General features: G+C 37.0%; 1 protein-coding gene across 2 annotated transcripts in view; it reads right to left on the bottom strand.

Annotated features, from left to right (window-relative positions):
- Positions 1–17,037, bottom strand: part of GPC6 (glypican 6) — a 1,316,661-nt gene that overhangs the window by 107,550 nt on the left and 1,192,074 nt on the right. The window contains exons 6-7 of one of the 2 annotated variants that reach the window (XM_043996632.1): positions 14,954–15,097; positions 10,060–10,089 (exon numbers count right to left, since the gene is read on the bottom strand). In XM_043996632.1, coding sequence (XP_043852567.1) covers positions 10,060–10,089; positions 14,954–15,097 — 174 coding nt within the window. The remainder of the gene's footprint in view (positions 1–10,059; positions 10,090–14,953; positions 15,098–17,037) is intronic. The other variant, XM_043996633.1, reaches the window with a different exon arrangement.

Below are 17,037 nucleotides of genomic sequence, written 5' to 3'. Positions count from 1 at the left end.
TAGCCATACACATACACGCATATACACACATGCATGTATATGCATGCATTCATATATGTATATATACACATGTGTATATATGCAGGCATGCATACACATATACACAATATACGTATATATTTGCAATGGTTAGAGCTGGGACTGGAGTCAAGAAGACCTGAATTCAACTCATTTCTTAACTACTTACTAGTTGTGTGACCCTGAGCGAATGACACCTAAATGTCTATCTATCATCTATCACCTATCTATCACCTAATCGAGCTGCAGAGAGACAGAGAGAGAAACAGAGGCAGACAGACAGAGTGATATCTATGTCTCTATCTCTATCTCTATATATCTCCCCTTAGGCAGAACACATGAGCCATCTTCTTCATAAAGGTCCTCCTGGTTCACTCAGTTACTACTTCCCTGGAAATTACTTTGTATTGGCATCTAGGCTTTATAGGCTTAGAGTTGGAAGTATTAGGGATCTTAAAGTTCAACAACAACAAGAATAAATATATTTATATAGTGTTTTAAGGGTTACAAAGCATGTTACACATATTTCCTCAGTTTATCCTCACAACAACCCTGAGCAGTAAGTGCTATCATTATCCCAATTTTATAGATTAGGAAACTAAAGTACAGACAGAGGTGAGGTGATTTGCCCACAGGCATATAACTAATAAGTGACTGTGAAAGAATTTGCACTCAGGTCTTCCTGACTCCAAGTCCAGCTCTATCCATTGAGTTACTTCTGGAGATACTAGGAAGTTAAGGGAATTTGACCAAGTTTCCACAGGAAGTAAGCCTTAGAGGCAGGATCTGAATCCAGATTCCAGGGCAGTGATTTCTCTTCCACACTGTCTTCTTCCACATTGTATAGACTTTGCACATGTTGTAACCCTCTAGTAGAATATAAACTCTTTGAGGGCAGGAACAGTATTTCTTTGGTCATTGTATACCCAGCACTTATCATGGTGACTGGCATCTCAGCAGTTGCTAAAGACTCTTCTTCTTCCCAAAGGGGAAGGGATTTTTATTAAGCAACTGCTTAATAAATATTCCTTTAATGAAAGAATTGGATGGAATGATTCCCTACATCTTTCTTCTCTTTGCCTTCTTTGTCTGATTTACAGTGTTTCTATGTCAATCAGGTTTGCTTCTAGGTAATGGAAGGAACTTATGTTACATTAAAGTTTTTGGGGATGTGAGGCCTGGAATTCCTTTCTGGATGTGATTTTTCAGTAGTCCACGGCAAAACCTTTTGGCTACAATATTCAGGCCTTGTTGGATGACTTCACTGCAAGCTACAACAATGAAGGACCTGTCACTAATGATGCTCAGATGTATAAGGCACATCTAACACATGGGCTTGAGTCATTGACAACCTTTCCTAAGTACCATGCCTAGTCCTTATGCTGATTATGCTTATTAACTTATATCCCTACTTGGGAGAGAGGATAGGGAGAACATGGCATGGAGGGCAGGTAACTAACTGACTCTCTATACTGGGCCTTGACTGTATTTCTTGGAATTTATGAAGGCCAGTCAGTCGGCTACGCTGTGGCTACATTACTGAAGTGGGGATTTGGCCACAAGATAAAATATTAGTTCCCATAACTGATATGGGAAAGTGACCCTAGGATAAAATCCCAGAACTAAGGGTTTGTGGTATTTAAAAAGTTCAAGAGGCATAATTTCTGGGTGATTGAATCATTTTACTAATAACATAAGCATGTTTACTAATAAAACGATGGTTATTTGGCTGTCTCTCTTAGACCAAAGACCCCTTGTCATGGTGGGCTCACAGTTTATATGCCCTTTGGTAGGTGTTTCTGAGGGTGGCATTCAACCCTGATTGGTTAACATTTAATGAGAAAATGAATATTACAATGAGAGGTGGGCTATATTACAATGAGAATCTTAGGTTATGTGATTCAGATCACCCAAATTTTGGTCAAAGAGATCAATCAACTTCCATATCACTTGTCTGACAAAAGGGAGAATCAACATTTCCCCATGCTTATGAGGAGGAATCCATCCATTACCCTAAATGTAAAATTTTCTTTTACTCTCTGATTAGATCTTGGCCTGAGTAAATCTCTAAGATTTCCCACACTGGTTGATTTCTGGATGAAGAAGTAGAAAAGGAGTGGGGGAAACCTTGGTCCTAATAAAATAATTAGTTTATTAATACATTTCTCTTAGGTCTGAACAGGTCCCAACATCACAACTACAAGAAGAAGACTGTGTCATAACTCCTGGAATTAGCATTATTTGCAATTAGCACTGGGCAGAGTGACACAATCTTGTTCCCTGGTTTAGGATGCATTCAGGTGGAAGTCTGAGTCCCAGAGTTTAAGCCTCAGTTGGCTGCAGAGAGATCTCTGGCCCTCAGTAGCAAGGGGATTATCCCTCTGCATGCTGAATGGCAAAGGTCAATTTATGAGTACTTATGTAGTGGGATGAGGGGACCCCAAGAAACCCAAAGAACCTAACCCCCAAGGAATCCTAAATTTTCCCAAGGAAAAAAGGGCTCTGCCTCCCACCTTAGGAATGTTGTGTGGCCAAGCACAAAGACCTTGGTCTACAAGGAACAAAGATGATATATTGATATGGATGGGTGCTATTCAAACTCCAGGCACTCCTTCCTAGTTGTTTCCTTTTCCAGTTGTTTTTTCCCCTTTTCAATTGCTTTGCATTCCACTCCCAGCTGTTTTGACAGCTTTTGTTCATAAATATACAAAAATACCAGTTCTTCTCTTACTCAGCCAGACAGTCTCCATAGTGACTGTCTCCCAGCTGTATTTCCCTCTCTCCAAATATATATATATATATATATATATATATTTTTTTTTTTTTTTGCGGGGCAATGAGGGTTAAGTGACTTGCCCAGGATCCCACAGCTAGTGTCAAGTGTCTGAGACCTTCTATCTAATAGATGTTCCTTAAAGTTAATATCTTTAACTTCCTACAATCATTTGGATAGAGGCCATATTATTTCTATAAAATCTTCTGCTCACATATTGTTAGTACTGGAAGGGACTAAGGAAACTAAGATCAAAGGAGACTACCTAGCCCAGGGTCACATGGTAAAGGTACAGATAAGGCAGGACTAGAATCCAGATCTCCTGATTCTTGAGCTTTCTAGATCAATGCAATTATGAGGAATCTCATAGTTGGGCATCGGCCCTAATACATTTTTTTTCTTAAGTAAACTGGAACCATTTTCTTTTGGACCTGTGACATAATGAAGATAGCCTCTGGATTTTTGAATTATATGTTAGAACATCAATTAAATGAGTCTGGCACCTAGATTTTTTTGCCCTCTGGTGCAGCTTTTGCTGTCTCTTATTTACTTTGCTTCTCCTGTACTTAAGGAGCTGTAAAAAATGACAGAAAAAAGAGATCCTTAAATTTCACAAGTGGGGTGCTGAGGGTTCTCCCCTAAAATTATAGAATTTTGATTTGGGGAGCTTTCTTAGGTCAGATTCCCGTGGAACAAAATTGACAGTCACTGGGAGTCTGTTTCATTAGACACGAATAAATGATTTGTGTTCAAGTACTCAAAGTAGTACTTATTTTAAGAATCAATTTCATATAGCACTCTCAGCCCATTAGTCCCAGCTTCAACTTTTATTGCAATCAACAAGTTTGCTGTTTATGTCAGCTAGGTCAGTTTCCCTGATTAACCCGTGAAAAAAGGGGCCATCTTATTTTTCTGCCATAAATCAGCGCACAGAAATAAACAGACTTTGTAAAGGAAAATAAATGTAAGTTCCAGAATAGGAACTCTTGGTGATTCTAAATGATGATGTAGGAAAGAGGGAGAGGAAGGGAGGGAACAATTTGATTTGCTCAGCCTAAGTTGACCCAGAAAGACTAAGGAGAGTAGCGAAAGCTTTGACCAAGAAAACATGACACAGAAGTCAGAAAGGGGCAGCGCTTGCGATATGCAATATCAAAACCCTGTCTTAACAGATACATTGTCTGAATCAGAGAGACACTTAAATGGAGGCAATAAAAAAGTCCTTCCTCATTCTGTTTTTCGACTGTCATTTCCCTCCTATTCATTTACAATGATGTTAAGTCTCCATTTCTTCCTGACGAAGTATTTTCATCTGAACTTAAATCTGCATTTCAACCACTGCCTAAAGCTTTTTTGGCTGTCCTTCTCTGATCTGCTAGTATTCTGATGGAATGCCAAGTCTAGGGTGGTAAAATGGGCTTTGGAGAGCTGGACTGAATGACATCCACTGCCCTCTGAGGTGGGCACAGTTTCTCTTGGGCAAGGTAAACGCCCTGGCCTCTTTGAGCATGGCCTCATGTCTTCTAGGATACTAAGAGCCATCAACTTCCCCCAAAGCCACTAGAAAGGCCCATTCATCAACAGAGTAGTCTTTAACACTGAATTACAGGAAAACCATTCAAAGCTTCTTTCCTAGGCCTGTGATTACTGCCTCAATTTCTCTCCCCATTTCCTCTCCCCTTTTCCCCCTCCCCTCTCTTTCAAATCCTTGAAGGCTTATATAAAGGTCAGGAAGAGTGAGTGATGAGATAACTTTTATCTATTCTCAAATCCTGCCCATGGTCATATGTGCTATATAAAAGGGCCTTATGATATCACAGAAATCCAATTTCAAAATCTTATTTGTAACATTCCATTATGGGAATGGTTGATAGTGGTGGTGATGGAGGAGAGGGTGTCATTTGCTAATGACAGGTCACCAGATTTTTTACAGTACTGCCAATCCTTCGGTTGGAAGGAAACATCCCTAAAGTCTGAGGCTCTTAACTCTGTCTGTTGAATGTGCTGGAATAATATAATTATTGTGTGCTGCAGATATCTTTCTGTCTTTAACATTTATGAAGGAAAGTCAATTTTCACTCAAACTGGTTTCTTTTCATCTGGTTTTCTTTACAGTGTTTATGCCAGAGGTTTATTGCTGGTAGTAAAGAGTGTCCAAGTATGTTATGGGAATAGCAAAATTCCCAGTGCTTTAAAATGAATTCCATAGGCCCCTGAGTCAGTTAAAAGCTGATTGATTATACACCAAATACATCCAAACTGGTATTTATAGAAGATCACATTTCTTCAGCTCTATCTGTCATAAGAGTAAACATCACATTTGGGACTTGTGATGCTAATATCACAGACAGCCATGAGCAAAAATTACTGCAGATTCTTTATGAAAAGGAAAAGGTATTTTTAAACTGTTCAGTGATTTAATAAACAATGCATGCCAACCAATTTCTCTGGTGAACAAAGATTTAAAAGCACATGTTCTGAACAGGTGTGTAGAAAGTATATTTGAGATCTTATGAAATTGAAACATCAAAACACCATTCATGCATTCTGGTGAGGAAGATGCTGAGTAAAGGATAGGACATACAACAGGGAGGAGTATGTGTATGGGTGGATTTTCTTCACATATTTTATTTTTAAGTACAAAAGATAATGCGACAGTTCATGTTTTCTCCCAGTGCAAGGCTTGGCTACTCTACCTTCTTCTGACTAGTTACCTCATCTGTTGCCATGGTTAGTACTTGATACCACTCATATCTAATGTAGTTGTGTAAATTGTTTTAGTGATTATTCAGTTATCTGTATGTCCACGCGACATTACTACATCCATGTGATGCCTTTTAGATTCGAAAATTAATATTTCTAGTGTCTACTATGTTCAAGGCATAGATGAGTCCTGTCCCCTGGAGGAAAGGGGTTGTATTTGACATGTTTTATACAGTGTCTGGCATGCTCTGAATAGCAATTGTTTTCAATGATGATGGTATATATGTGGTATTGCTGGTGCTTGCTCCTTAAAGATCAAAGAAAGCCAAGATTAAGGGAAATTGGAGGGTCCCAGGAGAAAAGATGCTCCTTGCGAAAGAGGGAAATAGACATGTTATGCTAGAAGGAGCAAACAAGATGTTATATTCTATTAAGCCATAAGTCATGGGGTAACCAAATTCAATGGGATAGACCAGAGGCAGGGAAGAAATTTGTAGTAGCTCTCTGAAGCTAGGGAAGTCAGCATGGAGTCCAGAAGGAAATACATCAAAAGAGGAAGCAGTAGGCATTAGTAAAAAGATACTATCTTACCTAACTTCATCATGCAAGAGATCATTCTTCATGGTGGTAGCATGCTAGCCACACCCAGACTCCTTGCTGTTCTGTAGGCTTAAAAGGCTAAGAATTGGAAATCAAAGGAATGCCTATCAATTGGGGAATGGCTAAACAAGTTTTGGTATATGATTATGAAGGTATATTAATGTTCTATAAGAGATGACAAGAAACATGATTTTAGAAAAACCTAAAAAGACTTACATGAACTGATACACAGTGAAGTGAGCAGAACCAGGAGAATGTTGTGCATAGAAACAGCAATATTGTTTGAAGAAGAACTTTGAATGACTTGACTATTCTCAATAATACAATGATCTAAGACAATCTCAAAGGACTAATGATGAAGCATACCATCTGCCTCCAGAGAAAGAACTGATATTGATTGAACACAGACTAAAGAATGCTATGTTTCACTTACATTTTTTCAGTTTTCTTGTACAAAATGACTAATATGGTAATGTTTTATATAATTGCATATGCATAAACTATATATGATTGTTTAGTGCCTCAGGAAATGGAGAGAGAAGGGAGGGAACAAGGGATAGAATTTGGAACTCAAAAATTTAAATAAAAACATTTACTATTATTTAGAAAAGACATGACGTAGTTTCCACAGTGTTGTTTGCTTTCTACATGCTATATATATAGAGGGAACTCAATAAATACATGTTTATTGACTAAGTTGTACTTGGATGAGATGTCGATTTGGAGTTAATTCCAGTCTAGAATCCTGTTAAGAGCTTTAATTTAGAAAAGTCCAAAGGGAAAAATAACTTAACAATATGCTATAAAATGCAGATAAATCTCCCTCAAGTCATATTTGTGTCTAAAAATGTGGTATTCTCTCTTTCTGTTTTATGGGGGGGGCACAGTTAGAATCACTAATATCCTTATGCAAATGCCTCCAAGTCCATAGGAAAAAAAAAAGCTGTCAGGGCTGAATAGTGTTTACTTGGTAAAATGATTTTAGCCTATTGGCTCCTAATAAAGGCCTGAGCTAGAGACTTCATCTTTGGTACACGTGCCATGGTTGTGTAACCCACACCCCACTACGATCATGTCCCAAAACAGTGGTATGGACAGGGTCTGGTTTCTTACCAGAATTCTACTGCAGAGCAATGAGTATGTCTTGTTCCTCTCCTACCACACTTCATGACCTTGCCCACAATGGATGTATAGGTTTCTCTTCCTAGTTTGTTCTGTTCTTCTATAGGCGAGAAAGAACAGCATGGCACAGATGCCCATTGACCACTGAGTGGGAACTGAAAAATGCATATGAGGAACTGGAGTTTCTGTCCAGGCTTCCTGCAGTGAGTTACCAATGAAATAGATTTGTGCATTCTCCAAGCTTGTGGAAATAAGCAGAATATACTGGAGCTCAGCCATTGTTTTATATGTCTTTCTGATAATATTCACAACTAGCCTCATCAACCACAGGCATCCTAAATGGAAAGAAGGTTGTGACAGACGGATCTCCCCACTACCCCATACCTCTGTCATTGCCCGGGGAAGCACCGTCACAGATACTGAACATGCTGGCTTTTTACCTTTCATTTTTCTGCTCTGGAAACCTACTGCATTTTGCTGTAATCAGTAGCCAAGCTTCAGTAAAACAAACTGGAGTGTCTCAGTAGGGATTTCAGCTAACAGATAAAGTGGACTCTGTCAAGATAAGCCAGTCTACAACCCAAGGTCGTTGGAACAATGACCATTCTTGTGTTGAGTCATAATGATTCAGATGCAGTAGACCCTGGAAGCCAATCTAGCCTTTCCACATTTTTCTTTAGAGAATTAATAGAAGTGAAGGAGCTGGCTTTCAATTGCTATTGAGAGTTTACTTTTTCTTATTCATGCAAGGAGAGAATGAGTGTGGCAGATTGGTTTCACCTAGATGGAGACGAGCCTTTTCTAGTAACCGAGTGATCATCCTTTAGAAATGCAAAATATTGGATTTAACAGGATGCAGAATCCTCAAACTGGCTTTAAAGTTCATTACAATTCAACATTAACAGACAGGCATTTTCTCTAATTCCCCCCAAAGCTTACTACAAACATCCCAGAGCAGCCCCAAACTCAAGAGAGTAAAATGTGATCAATTACTCTTATTTTCTACCTGAAACTAATAATAAACCATAGGGTTGAAAAGAGATTGGAAATTGTTTATTTTCATAATTCTGTTACAGAGCCGTGAGAAACAATAGCCTTTTGATTCATTTGTTTTAGAAGATGCCATTTCCTTCGGTGTTGATTATTGTGGTTTATCAGTGTACATCAGAAATTATCTATAACTTTATAAGAATTGAACACAGAGAGCACCCCTTCTGCTGGTTGTCTTACTGAAGAATGGTGTTTGCATCAATATAGACATAAAGCAGGTGAGGAATTGTCTCATGGTTTGTGTCACCCTCATTTGTTTAAGTAACTTTTTCCTACATTGTTATCTTTGGAACTAGGGTAAGAGATTGACTAAATTTATTCATCCAATATATCTGCAAATATAGCAAAAGACCATGTGCAACAACTGGATATCTATGCAAAACACTACTGATAGAGCAAAAGCAGGGGTGGTGCAATGGTTAGAGATGGTAGAGTCCCCAAAGTGCATTGGAACATTCATGATTATGTTGCAATGACTGAATGAAGGCAAGGTTTTGATGTAGGTTAACTGCTCTAACTCTAAAATCTCCTACTTCAGTGAATGTAAACCTCTCTATCAGCCAGTAGCCTAATGAGCCCTCTGGCTACTTAGTCCTCTCAGAAACCTCCCAGCAACATCTCTTGTTTTTAATTTTTATTAAATGTTTTTTGGGGGCAATCGGGTTAAGGGGACTTGTCCAGGGCTCACAACTAGTAAGTATTAAGTGTCTGAGGCCAGATTTGAACTCAGGTCCTTATGAATCCAGGGCCGGTGCTCTATCCACTGCACCACCTAGCTGCCCCAACATCTCATGCTTTTGATCATTTTCTTCTTGTTCCTTTCCCTCCTTCAGTTTGGAAAGGATATGACCAACCTAAATCACAGTGAGATGTTATTGTTCGTGACAATTTCATGTCATAACATTCCTTGGGGGGATCTGCAATTTAATAGGGAGCAATGGCTTAACTTAATTAGTCTTCTTCATGACAGGCATAACTGTATGAACTAGTATGGATGTCAATCTAATATAGGTCTCTCATGCATCTTTGAGCCCTATAGATTGCTCTTTCTGGACTCAGGGTATTGTACTTGAGTGTAGTCTTTCCCATGGCAAGCCTATGTTAGCATTGTAAAACCATGTCCATATAAGAAAAATAACTGAGAATTAATTTGCTATGTATAAAACCAAACTAATATAGTAAGACATTCTCAAATATCTAGAGTCTCAACAATTTATGTAGGCATAGTTGGATGTTAAAATTTGGGTTATTTACTATTTTAGATCAAAGAATGGAACGAAAAAAGAATAATTGCTAGCACTAAAACATACTTATCACCTCTAGCTCTTATTGCCCCACTGGTATTACCAACTCCAAGCTATTTGATAGCTGAAATTGGTTGAGCCCATACCATTATTGGGTATTCACTTGGCATAAGAGGGAGAAAAAAAAAGTCAATCGCTTCAAATTCTAACAGCTAAAGAGCTAGTTTCCCAGGCAGACTTCACACTAAAACACCCAGTGAGAACACTGGGTCAGAATTTTAATCACTCTCCTAGTGACTCAGTTTTGTGTAAAGACTAAATCGAGAAATTCTGACATTAGGGAAGGATTAAAAAAAATAATTATGAGCCATAAATAAATAGAAATCAAGGAGCAAAAAAATTACTGAATTATTTGGATAGATGCAGCAATTAGTTCATTCTACAGGCAAATTAGAAAGGCAAAGTGGAAATGGAGTTCTGAGAAACTGTTCAGAATAATGGCACAGACAAATGAAAATGAAGGTAGAGAATAAGAAGACCAAAGCTTACACTATGTTGCATTGTCCTCCAGATAGTCCTCTGGGAAGCAGGAGGAAAACAGATTTAAAGAAAAAAAGAGAGATTATTCTACATGGATTGCCACAGAACAAATAGTACTTTACTTATCAAACTGCAATTTTGGCCTAAATTTTCGCTAACAAACAAGTAGTATGTTTTGGGGAACATGCACATTTTGAATACATTATGGAGTCTTAGTATGAAAGAGCATCTCTCTCACATGCCGAGATTGCTTAAGTCAGCTAAATGCCTAGCTTGGTGGATTTTGTTCTAAATTAAAAAAAATGGTTTTTCTGAATCATTTACAGCTACAATAGATTTAATACAAAAAATCCCTAATATCTGCTATTTAGAAAATACTATTTCCATATGATGAATTGCTGGACCAATTACAGCATTGGTTTGACTGCTTGTTTTAGTGTCCATACACCATGCTTGACCTCTAGATTTCTGAAACCTACAGTTGTGTTTTCCAGAGGTCAGGCCACAGGGTCTGAACTGTATTTGCTCAGTGCTCAAAATCAAACTGCTCTTTGTGCTAATTGATTTGATCCTCTGTGTGTGTATGTGTATACATATATATGTATATAACTTTTTATGTGAACAGTATTTGATATTATTTGCGGTTGAAAATTTTGACAAGAGCAAAGTTCCATTCTTGTTGAGTACAAATTAACTGCTGATTTATTCAACTAAGTACCATAATGGGCCACTATGACAGAAGGGTTGTCGTGATTAGCAGCATTAATGAGCAAAAGACACCTGATTAGATGAGGTGGTATCAGTCCCATTAGTGTGTCAGGCAGGACATTTGGTAGAAGTAAGTGGTGATAGTTTGTGATGAGTTGATTTTCTATCTACAGCTGAAGTTATACAACTGTAATCAGGAATGAATAGGGTAATTAAATAACTTTGGTTAAGTCTTGATGGCTAGTAACCATCAAAAATCATTGCCTATCCCTGAACCTGGGTTATAAAATAGATAACTGGAATAGATGAATCATTTGTTCCTATTAAGAAGAAAATGGTAAAAAAAAAAATCACCTTTTCTGGTACATTAAAGTTGTTAAATGATAGTATTTGTTTTATCTTTGCATTTAAAAATTAAAATTTTTTTTTTGCAGTACCTATCACCAGAATTTCATTCATCTTGGGTAGAGGGATGGACTCTTTAGAACAAAGCCCATCGGCATCAGTCCTCATAATAATAATGCCAATATAATTTGTATGATTAAAGTACCTTCCATTAATTAAAATCCCCATATTAGTGATTACATTAGAATCCATAGTCATTACTTCAAATGTCATTAAAAACAACTCTCAAGACATTTTATGGGACAGTCATTTTGCGTTTTTGGCATACCTAGCATGACTATTAGAATACTCATTTTGAAACTATCTTTAAAATGGACTAAATAGGCAGGATGACACATATATCTTTGGTCATGGCCAATGTAGGAATTTGTTTTGCTTAAACCAAGCTATTTGTTGCAGGATTTGTTCCCCCAGTAGAGGGATGATTGGGTAGCTGAGAATGCTTGTCTAAAAAAAAAAAAGAAAAAAAATCTCTTTTGCTTATCCAATCAGAGAAGTTAAGCATTTTTTAAAAATGGTAGTCCTTTCAAAGAGACATGCTTCTTGGAAGTAGTAAAAACATCCTTTAGGGGGCGTGAAGTATCTATAAATTGGCCTAACTTTGTTAATATACAGTCAAATAGTACAATATAATCATAGAACCATAAAATGAAGCTGAACAGGGCCTTGAGACCACCTATTCCAAACCTCTTTGGTTTTACAAAGCATTCTACTTCATGAATGTGTGTCTTGATCAGTTCAGAATGTGGCATGCTTATGAGATGGAGTAGATGGTTCTGATTGGTTCTGATATAGCATCAACTTCTCATGTGGGTCATATTAGATATGATTTTAGTCAAAATGATAGATGAGAACAGGAAATAATATGGAATTAATTTTTCTTTTATGCCTGACATAATTTTTGGTAGGGATGAAAGCAGTAGATCCTCATATGAAGCTCACTTTTTTTTTTTTAGGTCAGGCAATTGGGTTAAGTGACTTGCCCAGGGTCACACAGCTAGTAAGTGTTAAGTGTCTGAGGCCCAGATTTGAACTCAGGTACTCCTGACCTCCAGGCCAGTGCTTATCCACTGCGCCACCTAGCTGCCCCAGCTCACTTCTTTTAAGACCAGTATCTTCTTCTGATGAAGATAGCAGATACAGGCAGGGCAACTGGAATTGGGATTGGGCAAGGAAGCAAGGTGGTATTTTTTAGGTTCCTAGCATGCCTTAATGCTGAGAGAATAGTGGAACCATTGCTCTACCTTCCCTTCATGCAATGCCATATAAAGCCAAAAAGGGAAGAGGGTTAGGGTTGAGGTAAATTTGCACATATGCTGATGTCTACTCAGGGTCTATTTTCTTCAAGAGTAGACTGCTCTTTGATGTGGGTATAATAGCTTCTTAATCCCAAGAGCCTTAGGGTACTGATCAATCTTCCTTCCAGGATGTCTTATGCACAGCCTAGAGTTACAAATTGTTAATCCTCATAGTTTAAAAGAAGTTAACAAACTTTGAATCAATAGTTTAAAAAATTCTTGTGCTTTTCTAGTCTTACAACTGAACGGCCTAAGGTGTCTAAAGGATTATACCAGGCTTTTATCTTGGGAATACAGAAAGGTTCAAATCCTAGCTCTACCCTTATTAGCTATGTGACTCTGAAACTCAGTTTCCTCATGTGTAAATGTGGATGAATACTAACAGTATACATGTCACTGGTTGTTGGAGGAAAGAGTATTATATGAATATAATATTATCAATAATATTATTAAAAATAAAATATGCATAGTGATTCAAATGTTCATCAGTAGAGTTTGATGTTGATTTTTAGTTGTACTAATGTTAACTTTAAAAATATTTTTAGAGACAGTTGTTCAAAAACATGTCTTTGAAGTACATGAAAAAGTCCATTGGATACATAGGGTGGGTAGGAAAGGTATTTAAGTAATTTTTATGTTATTTCTAGCATTTGAAAATCTTATTAGTTTTTGTGATATTATTATTATTGCGAAAAAATCTGGTGGATTGGTATTTTCAGAGATTCAAATGTTAACACCATACTTTCAATGTAATATGACACTCAAAACATCACTGATGTGACATTACATAGCCATTAACTTACATTGGTATTATTTGTTACTAGATTGTAAGCTCTCTGAGGATAGACATTTTGTCTTTTTCCTTTTGCATACTTAATGCCTAGCACCGGGCATTGAATATAAGACATATGATAATGTTGCCTTGAAATAAATTGTATTTGGAAATATAATTTGTCATTGTCTATTTTACTTTTTGAGATGAGAATAGTTGGTTTCCTAAGTTTCCTATGTTTTAATTCTATAATAGAGGCAAAAATATTTCTTCTTTTCTTTTTTTCATATGAGAATTAACTTGTTTTTACAATCCAAATTTTGTTCCTTATCAACTACATACACTGAATGAATATATATGTCAATTTCTCTAATATAATTTTATTAAAATTCAAAAAAACCTGATTTTCTTTTATAGATTAGGTGGGGAACTAACAATTGGTCCTTGATTTTTTTAAAATTCAGGTTAACTGCATTCCAACCTGTTCTTGCAAGCGCTGCATACCAACATAGTCAAGATGAACTGGAGGGCTGAAAACAATTTCCTAGTTAATTCATTACAAAAATGTGCTACTGCTGAAAACTTGAATTTTATGTGCTCAATAATCAAGACGGAATCCACAAGATAATTCACTAGGTAATTGCTGACTAGTCAATCCCCCTTGGCTGCTGTGGTAAAGCCTTTCAGGTTGTTGTTAGACCTTCATAAAAAGAAATACTGAGCTTTATTTGTATAGGGAGCAAATACAACCAATTTAATCTCACTACTTTCACCCTATAGAGGGATATTAACTAAAATACTAACGTAATTCATAACAGGTGTATAATAAATGTGTATTCATAGTTGGCAGTGCTCTATTTTTATTTCTAAGTTTACTCATATGTCATTCAAATGATTTATGACCTTGTTTTCATCTGTTAGCTTTCCATCAAGATAATTGTGAAGCGGTTTTAATAATGGTAAATATTAAATAAGTACTGTTTGAATACTGTACAAATCAGAATGTGAAATAATTTGAAAGCATTGCCTTGAAATGATGACCTTTTACTTTTAATTTCTCATAGCAACATTTTATTTTTAACTGGATTAAGAATAGTTTTTATCTGATCCTTATATGGGTAGATGACATTTATTATTAAGGCCTGTTGAAACTTGGACCCATGTATTAAATGGAACCATGAGATAGACTCTATTTGCAAAGAACTATAACTTTCTCAAGAGATAAAACAAACCCCCCCGCAATATTGGGGCAGAAATACTATTTAGGGACCCTATGCCAAGGTCTTTTACATAGGAAAAATTTAATGAAGCAAAAGTAATAATGAAGTTCCACTGTATCATAATTGAATAAATAGCCATTTAAAAAGAAGAACAGAAGCAAATGAATAAGAAATGTGCTATTTTAATTATATCTATTGAAGAACGGGTAGCTTAATCTCCAAATTAATATTTCAGAAGAGCTATGATGTAGAAAGTTTGGTCACTGAATGGGTGGATTGATAGGCATACGTTTCTTGAATGATCTAATTTGCAACCTAAAAGAATGATCTCATTACTTTTCAAAATTCTATTAAAAGCAGGGCTAAGCTCAATCACTAAGCAAGATAAGATGTAAGAGTGATGTGCCTTTCACAGCCAACTTTTTTTTGAAATCATACCAGACTTTCTATGAGGGTGTATAAGAAAGATTCACAGTGGTCCATCACCCACTTTCACTTACCAGCCTATCCAAACTTGTGCCAGCAGCTGTTGTTGGTCTTTCTTCAGGATTGTATGGTCTAAAGCGGGTATTAAAATTTTCAGGAGCTGAACGGGATGACCTCAGAGCAGGAGCAGGCTTAGGTTGGCCACATCCCTGAAAGACCTGGAAGAAGCATTGTAAAATCAGCACATAGCCAAACGATGACCACAGAACATCCTCTTTAGAAGTTCTCATTTCTGGATTTGCTGAGTTGAGACGTGGAACCACCAATTGCTCAGCAGGGTAGTCATGGGACAGGCATTCTTTATTTCTCCAATAGTCATTAAGTCTGACCTTCTCAAAATTATTATATAACTTCCTGGATATTGGCTATATGGTAATCATGAAAGGAGAAGTAATTGTTTTGAATAAACTTAATTGCTCTCAGTGCATAACTACCCAAAGAATCTGTGATTTCTGGCATTTCTTGCTTAGAAATTCCTTCCACTGACCCATTGCAGGGTGCCCACCAGATGCTTTCTGGAGAGGTGCCTGAGACACACAAATTGTTAAGTGATTTACCCAGGGTCACAGCTAGTAAATGTTAGAGATGGGAGTTGAATGAGGCTTTCCTAATTCCAAGCCCATTGTCCTTATTTATTATGGTAGGCTGCCTCTACTAGGTTTCATGAATGTCAAAACCTTATTTTGATGCTGGTTTAAATCAAGGTGATGTAGGAAAATGGCCGTTACTTTTTTGTGATGTATAATCTTGACAATGGGAATCAGGAGATAATAATTCTCATGGAAACTGATTTACATTAGCATTTTGGGGTATATTTTGAGGAGATTTCATTTTATATCAGAAGATTTAGGGCTAGGAAGGATGTTAGAGATTATGTTGTCCAATCTCCATTGGATCAAAAACTTAGGGCTGGATGATCTTTAATCAGATCATCTAGCCCAGGGAAGCTAGGTAGTGCAGTGGATAGAGCACTGGCCCTGGATTCAGGACGACCTGAGTTCAAATTCAGCCTCAGACACTTAACACTTACTAGCTGTGTGATCCTGGGCAAGTCACTTAACCCCAATTGCCTCACACCAAAAAAAAAAATTATCTAGCCCAACCCCCTCATTTTTACAGTTTAGATAACTGAGGCCCAAAGAGTTTAAGAATCTTGCCCCAAAACACAGTTTACAAATAAGAGGATTAAACCCAGGTCCTCTGACTCCAGATTCAGAGGTGTTTTCCCCATACCATGAAGTTTTCCATAATTCTATAGAGGAGATGAATCTATTCCTATATATTTTCCTATAAGCTTTTCAAGATGATTTATGTAAGTCAATTCATAACTTACATATATAATTTAAAATAGCTTCTCATTTTTCATCTGATACTCTACAATTTGCCTTAAAAATGTATTTCATGAAAGCAAATGATATGATTTTGCAGAAGTGCCTAGGGATCTATAGTCTTCTTGAGGGTCATGCTTGATGATAAATCTGCTCTTGTGGCACAATTTTGTTTTGCTCAGTAATAATAATAATTCCTATTTTGCTGTCTTTAAGAGGCCAGTGTTCTGCTGAGTATAAGCACTCTGTCTTGACATTCCTTGGGACTGGTTTAACACAATATTGATTATTCTTCCCTCATACTATTTCTAAAGTTGATTGGTATAAACTAGTGTGGTAAAGATAGTGGGTTCTGTTCCCACTAGTGCCTAAATCATTTCCCAGTGGCAGTAGGTGCTGATGGAAAGCATTAATATTTTTCAGGCCCCCAGGGTATCATTCAGTATATTATTTTAGATTGCTACCAAAATGACAATTGACATTTTTGTATAAAGCATTAGCTTGAGCAATCTAATTGGCCTTTCCAGGAATTCACAAAATCAGATCATAAATTAGGGTCCTAAAGGAGTTAACATGTACCCTTTGGGAAAATCTGGATCACAGAATTACCATGAAGTCAAAAGAACAGGAAATACCCTGCAAGAACATTAGTGCTCTCACAAAGAGACTTTATCATAACAGAATATTACCATCTAGCTTGACTTCTTTCTTTGCTTGTCTTAAATATAACCTTGGAAATGAGAAGAAAGTACATTTATATAGTAGAGTGG

The sequence above is a fragment of the Dromiciops gliroides genome, chromosome 3 (assembly GCF_019393635.1).
Source record: "Dromiciops gliroides isolate mDroGli1 chromosome 3, mDroGli1.pri, whole genome shotgun sequence".
In the NCBI taxonomy this organism is placed as follows: Eukaryota; Metazoa; Chordata; class Mammalia; order Microbiotheria; family Microbiotheriidae; genus Dromiciops; species Dromiciops gliroides.
Note: the sequence above shows the minus strand (reverse complement) of the source record. Positions and strands in the feature narration are given on the sequence as shown.